This window comes from Petromyzon marinus, chromosome 11 (assembly GCF_048934315.1).
Source record: "Petromyzon marinus isolate PM22_M1 ecotype Great Lakes invasive population chromosome 11, UKy_Petmar_22M1.pri1.0, whole genome shotgun sequence".
In the NCBI taxonomy this organism is placed as follows: Eukaryota; Metazoa; Chordata; class Hyperoartia; order Petromyzontiformes; family Petromyzontidae; genus Petromyzon; species Petromyzon marinus.
This window is the reverse complement of record NC_133677.1, coordinates 4,638,222-4,654,399: the sequence shown is the minus strand read 5'-3', so window position 1 is coordinate 4,654,399 and position 16,178 is coordinate 4,638,222. Positions and strand designations below refer to the sequence as shown.

Here is a 16,178-nt window from a genome sequence, read left to right as displayed (position 1 = left end):
CTGTTACAGGCTATACGGGGGATCTTTGTTTGTGTACGAGAAAGCGCCCTCCTGCAGTAACGCCCCCAGGCGCTACTTGGAGTCGTCACGCGGCGCGTGTCGGTAATCGCTGTCGGCACCGCACACGGCCACTTTCTGGGTCCCGTCAGTCGTAATTTTTCTTGAAGCGCTTTCAGAGATGCGTCTGCGTTAAGGAGCCCCGCACGTTCATTAGGGCGGCGAGCGCTAGCGCGGCGCCGCAACTTTGTAAATAATCACAGCCGCGGTGCCAGGCGCCGTGATGGCTGTAGGGGAACGGGCCAACGGCTGGTCGGCAATGATAATTATCGACTCAAGCTTCCGTACATTCCGTTTTGTTGTCTTCCTTTCACATTTAGACCGCCCGTGACGTACACGCGTACATCACGCCGTGTACATCATACCGTGTACATCACGCCGTGTACATCACGCCGTGTACATCACGCCGTGTACATCACTCCGTGTACATCATGCCGTGACGAAGCAACATCGCACGCGGAGCGCGTATGTCGCGTCCGTGATGAGCAGCAACCTCCCACCTCCCGTGTTGTGAGGCAGGCACAAGCTACGGAGTCTGTCACTTTAAGGAACACCGGGGAATGTGTACACACGCGCAGTTCTCTCGACAATCCACTGCCGGATGAGGGTTTACCCAAAACCTCTCATGGTTTCTTGAGGTCCACCACCCCCCGAAGCCGTGTGGGTCGTGGGAGTTATTTTGAAACAGATTTGATCACGCTGGCCAATGCGTGTTGGTGAACAAGGTGAGGCTTAAGGCGTTGCTTTTGGAGCATAGAACGTACCGTACAACGGTGCTTTCTGCTGACAAAGTGGCACCGCATTGGCCTGCGACACCTGTTAGGGCAATGGCGATCACTCAAGCAAGCATTATCCCGGCTCAACTCGACATGGTGCTGAGATCGGACGCATTGTGGGAGATTTGATCGTAAGGCCCTTTGAGGCGCCCCATCGCATTGTAAACCAGCCACGGTGGCTAGGAGATGTTAACTACCTCGCCAGGTAGCAGGAGGTCGTGGGTTCGATCCCGACCCTGACGCCTGCTGCTGTATATTTGGAGTTTGTGTGTCTCTCTCTCATCATCATCACGGTGGCTAGGAGATGTTAACTACCTCGCCTGGTATACAGGAGGTTGTGGGTTCGATCCCGACCCTGACGCCTGCTGTATATTTGGAGTTTGCGTGTCTCTCTCTCTCTCATCATCATCATCACGGTAGCTAGGAGATGTTAACTACCTCGCCCGGTATGCAGGAGGTCGTGGGTTCGATCCCGACCCTGACGCCTGCTGCTGTATATTTGGAGTTTGCGTGTCTCTCTCTCTCATCATCATCACGGTGGCTAGGAGATGTTAACTACCTCGCCCGGTATGCAGGAGGTCGTGGGTTCGATCCCGACCCTGACGCCTGCTGCTGTATATTTGGAGTTTGCGTGTTTCTCTCTCTCTCATCATCATCATCACGGTAGCTAGGAGATGTTAACTACCTCGCCCGGTATGCAGGAGGTCGTGGGTTCGATTCCGACCCTGACGCCTGCTGCTGTATATTTGGAGTTTGCGTGTCTCTCTCTCTCTTTATCATCATCAACATCACGGTGGCTAGGAGATGTTAACTACATCGCTCGGTATGCAGGAGGTCGTGGGTTCGATCCCGACCCTGACGCCTGCTGCTGTATATTTGGAGTTTGCGTGTATCTCTCTCTCATCATCATCATCATCACGGTGGCTAGGAGATGTTAACTACCTCGCCTGGTATGCAGGAGGTCGTGGGTTAGATCCCGACCCTGACGCCTGCTGTATATTTGGACTTGCGTGTGTCTCTCTCTCTTTATCATCATCAACATCACGGTGGCTAGATGTTAACTACCTCGCCTGGTATGCAGGAGGTCGTGGGTTCGATCCCGACCTGCTGCTGTATATTTGGAGTTTGCGTGTTCTCGCCGTGGTCGTGTGAGATTTTTCTCCGGGTCCTCCAGGTTTTCCCTCCACATTTAGAATCGACATCACGTGTTTAGAGCTTCTGTCTGCTGTCCATTTCCACGAGATGTGCCACTTGGTTAAACCATCGTTTGTGACCAGGTCGAGTCTGAAAAAGAGCTGTTACAGCTCAGTGGGCCTTAGTTGGTGAAATACAAATCATTGAGTTTATTTATTTTTTATTTTTTAGCAGCGCCTCTTGGTTGAGTACCGCGTTTTTTTTTTATCAACTCTGAGTTTTATGAAGGAACTCGATGCGATGGCCCAAGTATGAAACGTGTGCTGTGCTTCGACGGTGCCTGCCGTGTGCAGGCGATCATTTACGAGGGTCAAGACAAGAATCCGGAGATGTGTCGGGTGCTGCTCACACACGAGATCATGTGCAGGTGAGTTGTGGCGAGCATTAGCGGTCATCAGCACGGTGATCATCCTGATCATTAAGTAAGTATAGTCGTCATCATCATCATCACCATCAGCAGCAGCAGCAGAGTGATCATCATCACCATTCGTAGAAACATAGTCATCGCCAGCAGCGTATTGATCATCATGATCATTCGTAGCAGAAGCATAGTCGTCATCATTATCATCGCAATCAGTAACAGAAGCATCATGGAAATCATGATAACCATCATAAGTAGTTGCATCGTCGTTATCATCAGTAGCAGTAACATCTGCGTAGTCATCATACTTTGCATAATCATCATCAGACGTCATCATCAGTATACGTAGCAGCTGCATTATCAATGTCAGTAACATCAGCATCGTAATCATCAACATCATCATCATCTCATCGATAAGGTGCTTCTAGTCCACGGCATTCATTTCGTACGAAGATGAAACGCACCAAGGGCAATGACACACCATCTGCTCCCCCCCCCCCACTCTCCAACGCAGCCATGGCATGGGAATAACAGGGCTACGCTACACTGATGATCTCTGATAAGAGTGATACAAGTACGCGATATAATTCACTGTATTGCATGAGGATATCATCGTGGACATTTGTTTAAAACTATTATTTTCAGATATTTTGACGTAGATTCGTAGAGAATTGCTTTAAGCAAGAGAGTAGGCAACAACGTGCGTTATGCGGGGGGGGGGGAGGGGGGGTGGCACTTAATGCGTCTCCATCGACCCTGACGCCACCTTCCACCTCCGACAATTAACGCATCAAAAATGTATCGTGCCTCGACGCTGAATAGCCGCGTGCGTTAATTGCGGGCTTTACGCAGCGACGTTTTAAATCCACGTGAACAAAAAGATCCTTTCGCTCGGTTCTCTTCCGCACGCACGCAAGGAAGCACGCACTTACCAGGCGGACGGGCGTTCGGAACGGCCTCATCCATTCCGGGTTCACGCATAAGCCGCGAGGACCAGCATTAGCACAAGCTCACTATTAAACATTTACACTTCCCCATTATCAGCGGCGGCAGCGGAGGAGTGCAGGAAATTGGTTTTGCGCATTAAACAAGCACACATCGAGAGATAAGTGGGGGGGGGGGGGGGGGGGGGGGGGAGTCAGCGACACCACCCAGGAAGCGTACGATACTGACGACAAATGCGATTGATGGCAATTGAAGCGAATATGATGAGCGACGTAAAACTTTCGGCGCTTTCTTCACGACCCCCTGCCTCCTTAAGCAACGCAATGGAACAGGCACACAACGTAGTTCACAGCCTTTTGTCAATCCGCTACCGATGGGAGGGAAGCCCCCCCCTCCCCCACCTGCCACCCCCCTCCCTCTCCTCAATATGGGTTTTGGTGACCATACTTCACCGCGCTGGTCAGTGCGACTTGGTGAAAAGCGGATAGAAGGGCGAATGATGGAGCTGTTTATATATCAAGTGCGTTATTACACGCGCAACTCTTATACCCAACGTTGTCACAGAAGCGCAGATATGACTTCACCGCTGATGTTTAGCCCTGGTCAGGAATTAGAACTAACCCCCATGGCGCAAGGTGCTAACCACCTGTGCCACCGCTCCCTCACCCCCCCCCCCCTCCCCATACATCGTCGCAGAATCATCACGCGAAGATTTGGATACAAACTCAATCACCACACGTGGCCGTTGAGGATTATGGGTCATTACATGATTAATTCACATCCTTTGGCTTTTCTACGTAAATCAACGGTCATGAAATAAAGATATTACTTTTTGGTCCGTGAGCCTAAAAAATAAGATGTGGAGCGGGATTTTTACAGATGAAAATGTTGCCAGATCGATTTCCAATTTCTGGGCCTCATCAGCGGTGCAGGCACGGCATGGGGCCATACACGCGCAGCCCACGTGGGCTGAAGTCGAACGCGTGTTGTTCGTTTCGTTTGTTCTTAACCAACTCGTCGAGTCGATTTACGAATGGAATTGTGGCTTTGAGTGAGAGGCGCCGCGACGTCTCGGGTGCGATGAGTCCGGAGATCGAGACGGGGGTCCCGGTAATTAACGTGACGGTGGTGGTGGCGGTGGGGTCACAGTAATTAACATGTTGGTGGTGGTGGTGTGCAACTCCCAGTCGCTGCTGCGACAAGAAGAGCTGTGGAAACAGAAACGAGACCCCATCGGATCCGGTCATCATCGACAGGTGAGGCTGCGCCGTACAGACAAAAGATCCTCCCCCCCCCCCTCCCACACACACACAGCCTTGAAGAACGCAACTGTTGGGGCGAGTGCTGTTAGTAGAACGGCGCACGAAGGGGGTGGGTGGCCAACACCACGCCCGGCAGCCTTTGTCTCCCTAGCGGCAACATTTACACAGCGCACCGGATAATCATTTGAGACCGCGGGGCCTGGGAGAGGCCCGAGGCCGGTTTAAGTAAAATCCTCACTGGTGTTGGCCTTGGGCGAGAAGCGAACTCGGGTCCGCTGGGTTCGCAGGGCGTCGTAGCGCTAACCGCTACGACGCACTGCTCGCCACGATCACGAGAGAACACGCGCACGAAAATCCTCCCCGACGGAATGGTTCCGCACCGTGTTCATTTTCAGCCACATTTTTGCGGAGGACACCGTGGTCATATGAGTGTGCATTGATGATACCTGTAATGTATACAACTGGTTTAGAGATACCTTTTTTTTATTTAACTCACTCCATTATACTCTGAGCCTGAAAAAGGCTAATCTATGAAAGTCACATACTTTATATATATGATAATTATATGAACCTGTAACTTGTGATGATGAATGGATAAACGCAAGGTAAGGTTTCGCAGTCGACAACGGTTCATCTTCCTACGAGTCGACGCGCCCAGTGACCGCGTACAAGCTCATTGCTGCCAATTTAACGTGCAGTGCGCTTTACCATGGGTGTCTCAAAACAAAGATCACCCATTTAGCCTCGAACAGACGTTTGGGCAAGTGCTATTCCAACAATGGCTTATCCCCCCCCCCCCCCATCTAATAATGGCGAGTTGATGGGGCTCAAGCTCGGTCACGGACGACTCAGATAAAGTTTAGCACTTAATTTGCCTAAAGCTCAAACGCTGCGGGAAAAAGAAATCGCTCTGACTCTCAAGCGCCGGTGTAGCGAAGCGGCCGCTTAAAGACGCATTCGGAAGCCGTCCTACGGTGTCCTCGTCCGCGAACCGCCTCCGAGCAGCGGCCACGACTGACCACCTCCAGTCGGGACTGCCCTGCGAGGGCTTCCCGAACGGATCCTTTGGCTCAGCGGTTGCGTGACGTGACGTCGGATAGCGCCCCGGGGTTACCATTTTGAGGCGATGAAAAACATTTGCGCGTGCTTGTTTATTCGTTTGTTCAAAATCAGTGTCACCCACTGACACCTCTGCAGGGTGGGAAAGGACATTGGCTCATTGTAGCTCTGTGAGCAATGTGCTCGGTTTTCTTTCTCGTCTGATGGCAACTTTTGATAACAAAACGCTGAAGTTGTGCTCCCCCCCCCCCCCAGCTATACACCTCGATTGGAATAAGGAGGGCAAGGAGAGATTTTCTTAAAAAAGGCAATCAATAGCAATAACCACACTAATTAGCCCGAGAGCAACTTCAGAAACACCGGTCGTGACGGATGGTGCGTCTCGCATATAAGTACTTAGCCTTGATCTACTGAGAGCACTTGAGCAACAGCAACACAAAAAAAGAAGAATGAAAGCCAGAGAGCTCCTTTCTCTTGTCCTGTTCGCTGGGTATCTGCCTCGCCATCCCTCTCGCTCGCTCCGGGTCGCTCTAAAAGCTGCGGCTGTGTCGCGTGAAAGCGACCATTGAGCTGGCTTCGGCATCGCATTGTGCGCGTGGCCTGATTGAAGCCGTGTCGACTTACACGTGCGCCTTCTTGCACTTAGCTCACCACGCAGTTTCACACAAAGACAAAGATTGCCCAACCTCCCCCCCCCCCCCCGGTATAGACATAGACACTGTTGGGGGTGGGTGGGGGCAAGTGATACAGTGAGGGAAAAAAAGTATTTGATCCCCTGCTGATTTTGTACGTTTGCCCACTGACAAAGAAATGATCAGTCTATAATTTTAATGGTAGGTTTATTTGAACAGTGAGAGACAGAATAACAACAACAAAATCCAGAAAAACGCATGTCAAAAATGTTATAAATTGATTTGCATTTTAATGAGGGAAATAAGTATTTGACCCCTCTGCAAAACATGACTTAGTACTTGGTGGCAAAACCCTTGTGGGCAATCACAGAGGTCAGACGTTTCTTGTAGTTGGCCACCAGGTTTGCACACATGTCAGGAGGGATTTTGTCCCACTCCTCTTTGCAGATCTTCTCCAAGTCATTAAGGTTTTGAGGCTGACGTTTGGCAACTCGAACCTTCAGCTCCCTCCACAGACTTTCTATGGGATTAAGGTCTGGAGACTGGCTAGGCCACTCCAGGACCTTAATGTGCTTCTTCTTGAGCCACTCCTTTGTTACCTTGGCCGTGTGTTTTGGGTCATCGTCATGCTGGAAAACCCATCCACGACCCATTTTCAATGCCCTGGCTGAGGGAAGGAGGTTCTCACCCAAGATTTGACGGTACATGGCCCCGTCCATCGTCCCTTTGATGCGGTGAAGTTGTCCTGTCCCCTTAGCAGAAAAACACCCCAAGCATAATGTTTCCACCTCCATGTTTGACGGTGGGGATGGTGTTCTTGGGGTCATAGGCAGCATTCCTCCTCCAAACACGGCGAGTTGAGTTGATGCCAAAGAGCTCCGTTTTGGTCTCATCTGACCAACACTTTCACCCAGTTGTCCTCTGAATCATTCCGATGTTCATTGGCAAACTTTCAGACGGGCATGTATATGTACTTTCTTGAGCACGAGGATCTTGCAGGCGCTGCAGGATTTCAGTCCTTCACGGCGTAGTGTGTTACCAATTGCTTTCTCGGTGACTATGGTCCCAGCTGCCTTGAGATCATTGACAAGATCCTCCCGTGTAGTTCTGGGCTGATTCCTCACAGTTCTCATGAACATTGGCAACTCCACGAGGTGAAGATCTTGCATGGAGCCCAGGCCGAGGGAGATTGACAGTTCTTTTGTGTTTCTTCCATTTGCGAATAATCACCCCAACTGTTGTCACCTTCTCACCAAGCTGCTTGGCAATGGTCTTGTAGCCCATTCCAGCCTTGTGTAGGTCTACAATCTTGTCCCTGACATCCTTGCAGAGCTCTTTGGTCTTGGCCATGGTGGAGAGTTTGGAATCTGATTGATTGCTTTTGTGGACAGGTGCCTTTTATACAGGTAACAAGCTGAGATTAGGAGCACTCCCTTTAAGAGTGTGCTCCTAATCTCAGCTCGATACCTGTATAAAAGACACTGGAGCCAGAAATCTTTCTGATTGAGAGGGGGTCAAATACTTATTTCCCTCATTAAAATGCAAATCAATTTATAACATTTTTGACATGCGTTTTCCTGGAATTTTGTTGTTGTTATTCTGTCTCTCAATGTTCAAATAAATCTACCATTACAAATTATAGACTGATCATTTCTTTGTCAGTGGGCAAACGTACAAAATCAGCAGGGATCAAATACTTTTTTTCCCTCACTGTATTTAGCGAGCGCATCTACGGTACGAAAGCCGCGTACGGCGCACGAGGGAAGGGTCGTTGTTGTTATTGTTGTTGTTGTTGCTGTTGGGGGTGGTTGTTGACGTTAGCACCACGCCCCAGCCGCGGTTGTCTCCACGGCGATGATGTTTATGCACCGGTGCATCGAGGTACCCGTTTAAGGCTGAGTCGACCTAGGAGAGGCCCACGACTGGTTCACATATTCGTCGCGAGCGGTGGCCGTGAGCGGCGTATTCCAACTCGGGAGCGCGGGGTCGCAGCGCGCCAACCTGCTTCGTGTGCATGCCCATCTTGACCGTAGCTGTCTTTCCTCTGAAGGGCCATTGCTCGAAACGTCAGTCTACCCTATATATAATACAATCCGGGAGTGTGATGGCGCGGTGGTTAGCGGTCCTGTTGCTATGAGCCCGGTTGCCGAGTTCGATTCCCGGCCACGGCTAACATCGGTGGCGAGCGATGTCTGAACTGGCGAACCCCACCTGCCACCACGTTTTACTGCCCCGCACTGGCCATCGTGCTGAAGTATGGTCAAACAACCCATGATCGATACGGCATGGGGAAGCCTTCAACCAGTCGTTGATTGACAAAGACCCTTACATTATTACTGCAGCATCGTAAAGTGCGCTGCACCAGAGTCCACATTGTTCAGCGTAAACTAATCATCCGCGTGTCCCAAATCAGCTCAAGCCTCCCCGTAAATCACGTGACACGCGTGTGGCCAACCCCACTCTGAAACCCCTCCCCCTCTCGCCCCGTCACCACCCACCTCTGACAACAGACGACGCTGCTCCTCCGCGCAGCAACGCCGAGACTCTCATGTGGCCTCTTACTCACCGGTCCTCGCTCCTCCTCACCTCTCTTCATCTCTCCTGACCATAAGCCCCCGTTTCTTTGTTCCCTTTCAACCCCTCAACCCTTCCCCTTCTGCTTCTCATTCTTCCCTCTCTCTTCCCTTTTCCCGTTCTCTCCACCCCCCCCCCCCCCCCCAATGCTTAACATCCTTGACTCGACTCTCCTGCCCGTGTTGTGTCACGGACACAACGTTGCTCGTGTTTAATAAGAGGGCGCTGTTGATGACGATTATTATTAGAAGCGTAATGAGGACGAACTTTTGATCTCACACGCTACTTGACTATAAGTCAATCTCTCTTCTTTGAAGGGCGATTGCCCGAAACGTCAGCTTGCCCAATGTGTGTACGTTATGAGGCAGTATGGATGTAGGTGATGGATTTATTTGTTGTTGAAGAAGAAGAAGCAGAATAACCGTCAGTGTCACCGCCCCTCAGTGTCACCACTCTCAGTGCCACCACTCTCAGTGTCACCACTCTCAGTGTCACCACTCTCTGTGTCACCACTCTCTGTGTCACCCACTCTCAGTGTCACCACTCTCAGTGTCACCACTCTCAGTGTCACCACTCTCAGTGTCACCGCTCTGTGTCACCACTCTCAGTGCCACCACTCTCAGTGTCACCACTCTCAGTGTCACCACTCTCAGTGCCACCACTCTCAGTGTCACCACTCTCGGTGCCACCACTCTCAGTGTCACCACTCTCAGGTCACCACTCTCAGTGTCACCACTCTCAGTGTCACCACTCTCAGTGTCACCACTCTCAGTGTCACCGCTCTCAGTGTCACCACTCTCAGTGTCACCACTCTCAGTGTCACCACTCTCAGTGTCACCACTCTCAGTGTCACCGCTCTCAGTGCCACCACTCTCTGGGTCACCACTCTCGGTGCCACCACTCTCAGTGTCACCACTCTCAGTGTCACCGCTCTCAGTGTCACCACTCTCTGTGTCACCGCTCTCAGTGCCACGTGTCGGCTTTCCTCCGGGTCCTCCACCCCGCACCTCCCGCCCACCACCCCGCCGCACGCACGATGCCGAACTCTCAGCGGCGGAATTGGCCAAACGTGCCAATGTAGCGCGGCCCTGCTGAAGTCACCGTGCGGACCATCGCAGCGAGCGCATCCTAACGAAGTCATAGGGGGCCGTCCATAAATGACGTCACGCACCTAGGGGGAGGGGGGTCAGACATTTGTGACGATGTGTGACGAGGGGGGGGGGGGGTCGAGAAATGTGGCGTCACGTAAAAATGCGCAACTTTAAATAAATATAGAGAACACGTTCTACTTAATTAAACAAACCTTTCAATACATTATGATTTAAAGCTTTCGTGACTGCAGGGATTCATATTCTTGGTTCTTTCGGTAAAGTCACGTAGAGGGGAAACAATAAAATAAAAAATATATAAAACAATACAATTTTCACGACGTTTCGACTGCAACACAAGCAATTATCATCAGGTGTGAAAACCACAACAAGAAAATTAGAAAAAAGTGGCAGTTATTTTTAACGTTAGCACCACGGAGAGCGATTTGGCAGTTTTCAAATTTTCTTGTTGTGGTTTTCACACCTGATGATGATTGCTTGTGTTGCAGTCGAAACGTCGTGAGAATTTTATTGTTTCATATTTTTATTATTATTTGTTATTTTATTGTTTCCCTTCTACGTGACTTTACCGAAAGAACCAAGAATATTTTCAATACATGCTTTCTCCTACATCATCAGAGTGCAGCGCCACATTAAATAGGCACTACAATGACAATAGTTTAAAGCGATTTGAAGCATGTTTTATTTTCAAAATGGAAATATGGTTTTGGGGGGGGGGGGAAGAGCTTTGTGACGTCATATTTGGGGGGGGTCTGACTTTTTGTGACGCCGTGTGACGAGGGGAGTGGGGTGGTCAAAAATCGTCCAAAATCGCGCGACGTCATTTATGGACGGCCCCTAGGGCACGTGCTGGGCACGTGCTCAGTCCTAGAGCACGCGTGGGTTGCGTGGGGTGGCTCACGCAGAGGTCGCTCATTCGCACGTGAACGTCGCTCCATCGTTCATGCGATCCGCACCTATGCGGGCCCCCTTATTGATATCATTATTTAAACCTGGGAGCGGATTAGTAACATCTATAACGCGCGCGACTGTCAGACCGCGTGCTTGCTCGATGGGCGACGCGCGTCTATATATTATTCCCGGATGGTTATTGCAGTGGATAGGACGATGGGGGTACATCCGTCTCTTCGCCGCCGTTGATATCGCGGTTACCGTTGAAGCCGGGCCCACTGCCGATCACTCATCAGCCATCAGTCACTGATACGACACGGGGGGGTGGGGTGAGAGAGGGGGCTGTGGGGTTAGTGGGGGGGGGGGGGGGGCGCGCTCAACCTCGATTCAAAGGGCCGGGAGAAGCACATGGGGAGTGGGGGTGGGTGGGTGAGTGTAGCGGTTAGACGTAACGTCGTTCTGGTGAGACGGAAGACACAATGTATCACAATAACGCGCTTGTCATCAGATGTTAGGATTTAGTAGCCGTCTGGATGCAAGGCGAAGTCAATGCGAGCCTTAATCCTGCGCTAGAGGCTTTGGGAAGAAACGCTGGTGGTCGGGCGATGGGGAGGAGGAGAGGGAGGGAGGAGAGGGGATGAAGGGATGAAGGGAGGAGGAGGAGGGTGAGAGTTGTGTGCGGGGTGGTGGCGGAGGGCTGCCTGGAGGATGAAGTACAGAGGGAGCCGCTGGACAGTGAGCTCATCACGCGTGTGCGTCTTTAGGTGCGGACGTGGGAGGGCACGGCGAGATTCCGCTCAGCCAAAACTAACGTTTGCCTAACCTAGGCCTCGCGTCCCGTAGTCTTCAAATAAACTCGCGGCCCGGGATTAGCAATGGCATCGCCGCGCGTCTGTCACCGGCAGCCCGCCCGCATGGATGGCTGCAACCCTCACTGACACCGTGTGCTTGCATTGCGCACGTGTGTGTGTGTGTTCGTGTGTGTGTGTTCGTGTGTGTGTGTTCGTGTGTGTGTGTTCGTGTGTGTGTGTTCGTGTGTGTGTGTGTGTTCGTGTGTGTGTGTGTTCGTGTGTGTGTGGTCGTGTGTGTGTGGGAGGGTGTTCGTGTGTGTGTGTGTTCGTGTGTGTGTGTTCGTGTGTGTGTGTTCGTGTGTGTGTGTTCGTGTGTGTGTGTTCGTGTGTGTGTGTTCGTGTGTGTGTGTGTTCGTGTGTGTGTGTTCGTGTGTGTGTGTTCGTGTGTGTGTGGGAGGGTGTGTGTGTTCGTGTGTGGGTGTTCGTGTGTGTGTGTTCGTGTGTGTGTGTTCGTATGTGTTTCGTGTGTGTGTGGGAGGGTGTTCGTGTGTGTGTGTTCGTGTGTGTGTGTGTTCGTGTGTGTGTGTTCGTGTGTGTGTGTTCGTGTGTGTGTGTTCGTGTGTGTGTGTGTTCGTGTGTGTGTGTTCGTGTGTGTGTGTTCGTGTGTGTGTGGGAGGGTGTTCGTGTGTGTGTGTTCGTGTGTGTGTGTTCGTGTGTGTTCGTGTGTGTGTGTTCGTGTGTGTGTGTTCGTGTGTGTGTGTGTTCGTGTGTGTGTGTTCGTGTGTGTGTGTTCGTGTGTGTGTGGGAGGGTGTTCGTGTGTGTGTGTTCGTGTGTGTGTGTGTTGTCGTGTGTGTGTTCGTGTGTGTGTGTGGGGGGGTGTTCGTGTGTGTTCGTGTGTGTGTGTTCGTGTGTGTGTGGGGGGGGGGTGTTCGTGTGTGTGTGTTCGTGTGTGTGTTCGTGTGGGTGTGGGGGGTGTTCGTGTGTGTGTTCGTGTGTGTGTGTGGGGGGGTGTGGTGTGTGTGTGTTCGTGTGTGTGTTCGTGTGGGTGTTCGTGTGTGTGTGTTCGTGTGTGTGTTCGTGTGTGGGTGTTCGTGTGTGTGTGTGTGTTCGTGTGTGTGTGTTCGTGTGTGTGTTCGTGTGTGTGTGTGTGTGTTCGTGTGTGTGTGTTCGTGTGTGTGTGTTCGTGTGTGGGTGTTCGTGTGTGTGTGTGTTTGTGTGTGTGTGTTCGTGTGTGTGTGTTCGTGTGTGTGTGTGGGTGTTCGTGTGTGTGTGTTTGTGTGTGTGTTTGTGTGTTCGTGTGTGTGTGTTCGTGTGTGTGTGTGGGTGTTCGTGTGTGTGTTCGTGTGTGGGTGTTCGTGTGTGTGTGTTCGTGTTCGTGTTGGTTCGCGTGTGTGTGTGTTTGTGTGTGTGTGTGTTCGTGTGTGTGTGCGGGCTGGGCGTTGGTGCTGGCCACCCCACCCCCTCGTGCGCCGTTCCGGCCATCATAGTGGCTCGCTAACAGCACTTGGCCCAAAAAGTATCTTAAGGCTACACGGGGGGAGATATTTGTGTGTGTTAGTGTGGGGGTGTGTGCTGTTGGTGTGTGTCTTTGCGTGCGTGCGTGTGAGTGTGTTAGTGCGCGAGTTAGTGTGTTGGTGCGCGTGCGTGCGCGCGTGTGAGTGTGTTGGTGTGCGTGTGAGTGAGTGTGTTGGTATGAGTGAGTGTGTTGGTGTGCGTGTGTTGGTATGCGTGTATTGGTGTGCGTGTGAGTGTGTTGGTGTGCGTGTGAGTGAGTGTGTTGGTGTGCATGTGAGTGAGTGTGTTGGTGTGCGTGTGAGTGAGTGTGTTGGTGTGCGTGTGAGTGAGTGTGTTGGTGTGAGTGAGTGTGTTGGTATGCGTGTGTTGGTGTGCGTGTGTTGGTGTGGGTGTGAGTGAGTGTGTTGGTGTGCATGTGAGTGAGTGTGTTGGTGTGCGTGTGTTAGTGTGCGTGTGTTGGTGTGCGTGTATTGGTGTGCGTGTGAGTGTGTTGGTGTGCGTGTGAGTGTGTTGGTGTGCGTGTGAGTGAGTGTGTTGGTGTGCGTGAGTGAGTGTGTTGGTGTGAGTGCGTGTGCTGGTGTGCGTGTGTTGGGGTGCGTGTGTTGTTGTGCGTGTGAGTGTGTTGGTGTGAGTGAGTGTGTTGGTGTGAGTGCGTGTGTTGGTGTGAGTGCGTGTGCTGGTGTGCTGGTGTGCTGGTGTGCTGGTGTGTTGGTGTGCTGGTGTGCTGGTGTGCTGGTGTGCGTGTGAGTGAGTGTGTTAATGTGATGAGTGTGTTGGTGTGAGTGAGTGAGTTGCGTGCGCGCGGCAGCGTCCCGTAATTGAGCCGACGGGAAAGTGAATTCCAGAGCTTATTAGTAATCAGAGCTGAGCGGCAGCTGTTGCCTCGTATCCATCGGCCGGCGCGCAGTGTGCGGCCCTGCAAGCGCTGCGTGTCTTCGCCGCCGCCGTTGCAACCAATCGCTCCAAATAGGAGGCTCTCTCTGAGCGCGGGTGGATACGCGGACACGAGGAGGGTTGCGTGCAACTGAATGGGCACCATTTTTGCCATTCGGTTGACCACGTGGGCTGTCGCGACCCAACGTCCGTAGTCAAATTGATATGTTTTCATTCGAGGTTAGGTCGCGTAAATATAAATGTGTCGTTGAACACTCCGCCACCCGACGAAAACCAATTCGTAAAAAGGTTTGCCCACGTCAAAACAAAACGTGCCAATTAGTTTTGACTTCAGCACACCGGTGTGCGGACGATTCGCGATTCGAGTACGACGTTTCGCTGGCGATTGCAACCAGCTTTGTCAGGCGATTCGCCGGAATTGTGAAGGAGTCCCGTCTCGGTCTGACATCTCAACTCTCGGCCACCGAGCGCGACCCACGTTGCCCCCTCTCCCCATCCTCCTTCTCCTGTGGCCTTCGCATCGCGATTGCCTCACGGGCCTCGACATCACATTTATCCCCACACCCCCCCCCCCCGTCTATTTAAGAGCGGAGCAGGAGGATTTCACCACAACTCTGGCTGTCCGACCGACCGACGATGCAAGCTGTAATCACTGGCGTCACAAAACATACTCGAATTTGTAAACGTTGTGCGTTTACTCTCCGACACACCGGTGTGCTGCACTAGTAAAGAATTGGCATGTTTTGTTTAGGTGACAAACCTTAATAATTGGCTGTGTCGGGTGGTTGCGGGCTTAACGACTCATTTATATTTACGCGATCTAACCCAAACAAAACCTCTATTATGGCTCGGCCAAACTCTCGCTGTGGGTGATCCCAGACGCTTCGGAGGCGAGGGTTGGGTTCGGTGTATCACGCAAGAGATTTGTGAAAGCTCTCAAACTACGCCGGGTGGCGAACGGGGTGGTCAGGAGGTAGCAGTACAGCAAGTGGGCTAAAGGATATGTGTGTGTGTGTGCAGAGGTTTTGTCTCGCGTGACACGCGCTGATTTGAATAGGAATTGGCCAAAGTATCCCCGATGCTTGATCCTCCCGAAGAAGAGACTTGAGGCTCCAGGCCTTTCCGCTGCACAAAAAAGGGATGTGAGGATATTGCACTTATTTTTTTTCAGTCAGTGATTTGAGGAGTGTAACTGAGAGCTCTGCGTATGGTGATACACCCCATCAGTGAGTGATTAAAAACATATAGAGCATTTTTAGAATTTTTCTTTTTTAACAGTGATACCATTGCCCCGTTCGTTGTAAGTTAAACCAAGGCACTGAACAAATAAATCGCGGAACTTTAAACCACTCCACATAACGCGCCCACGTGCACAAATACACCCTGTACGTATATTTAAATAAATTTAATTACGTCCAATGAAATATACATTTATGGCTCTTACCACGTAGGGTGCAATTCGGCATTAAGGGAGGGGGACATTTAATAGCGTGTATGCCTCTATGTTAGAACCGATATATCACACTTAAAAATAAGTAGTGTTTTTTTTCTTCTTTTATTTTTACTCTGTGGGGTTTTTTCTCTCGAACCTGTCTGGATTGCCAGAATCCCTCTGGGCACCAGAAGGAGAAAAAGTCCACTGTGTACATCATTGATGCACGATTTACCTCAGAGACCAAATAGCAAATCAACGATCGTCACCAAGAGAACATCTACATTTCAGTTTGCATTTAAGGTATACATGTTTTATCCACTGAGCAGCATTATGGTCAAACAATCCCCGTGACCGAAAGGAATTGGGAAGGCAATGATCCAGCAGTTGATTGATACAACCCCGTACATGACATGTGTATGTATAACAAGAAATGGTGAATTACTTGAGGATTTTTGAAATTCAAGAGGCCATGATTTTAGATAACAAAGGCTTGCTGACAGAGCCAGCTAGCCTGTGTGCTCTACTGTATGCTGTTCTATTAGAAATGTCGTCTTATTGTTTAACCACGAGCAAGTTGACAGATATAAGCAAGTTGCTTACATAGCTGTATATTTAAACAACTCTCTGTCTGTCGTACAATCAAGGCGAGGGCAACACGTTCAGCAGACAGGTAATGCTCAAC

General features: G+C 51.1%; 1 protein-coding gene across 19 annotated transcripts in view; it reads left to right on the top strand.

Moving 5' to 3' along the window:
* The window catches only part of LOC116941316 (transcription factor COE3), a 146,162-nt gene that overhangs the window by 19,816 nt on the left and 110,168 nt on the right, over positions 1-16,178 (top strand). For all 19 annotated transcript variants that reach the window (XM_032952248.2, XM_032952256.2, XM_032952253.2 and 16 more), the window contains exons 5-6: positions 2,321-2,394; positions 4,521-4,589. In XM_032952248.2, coding sequence (XP_032808139.1) covers positions 2,321-2,394; positions 4,521-4,589 — 143 coding nt within the window. The remainder of the gene's footprint in view (positions 1-2,320; positions 2,395-4,520; positions 4,590-16,178) is intronic.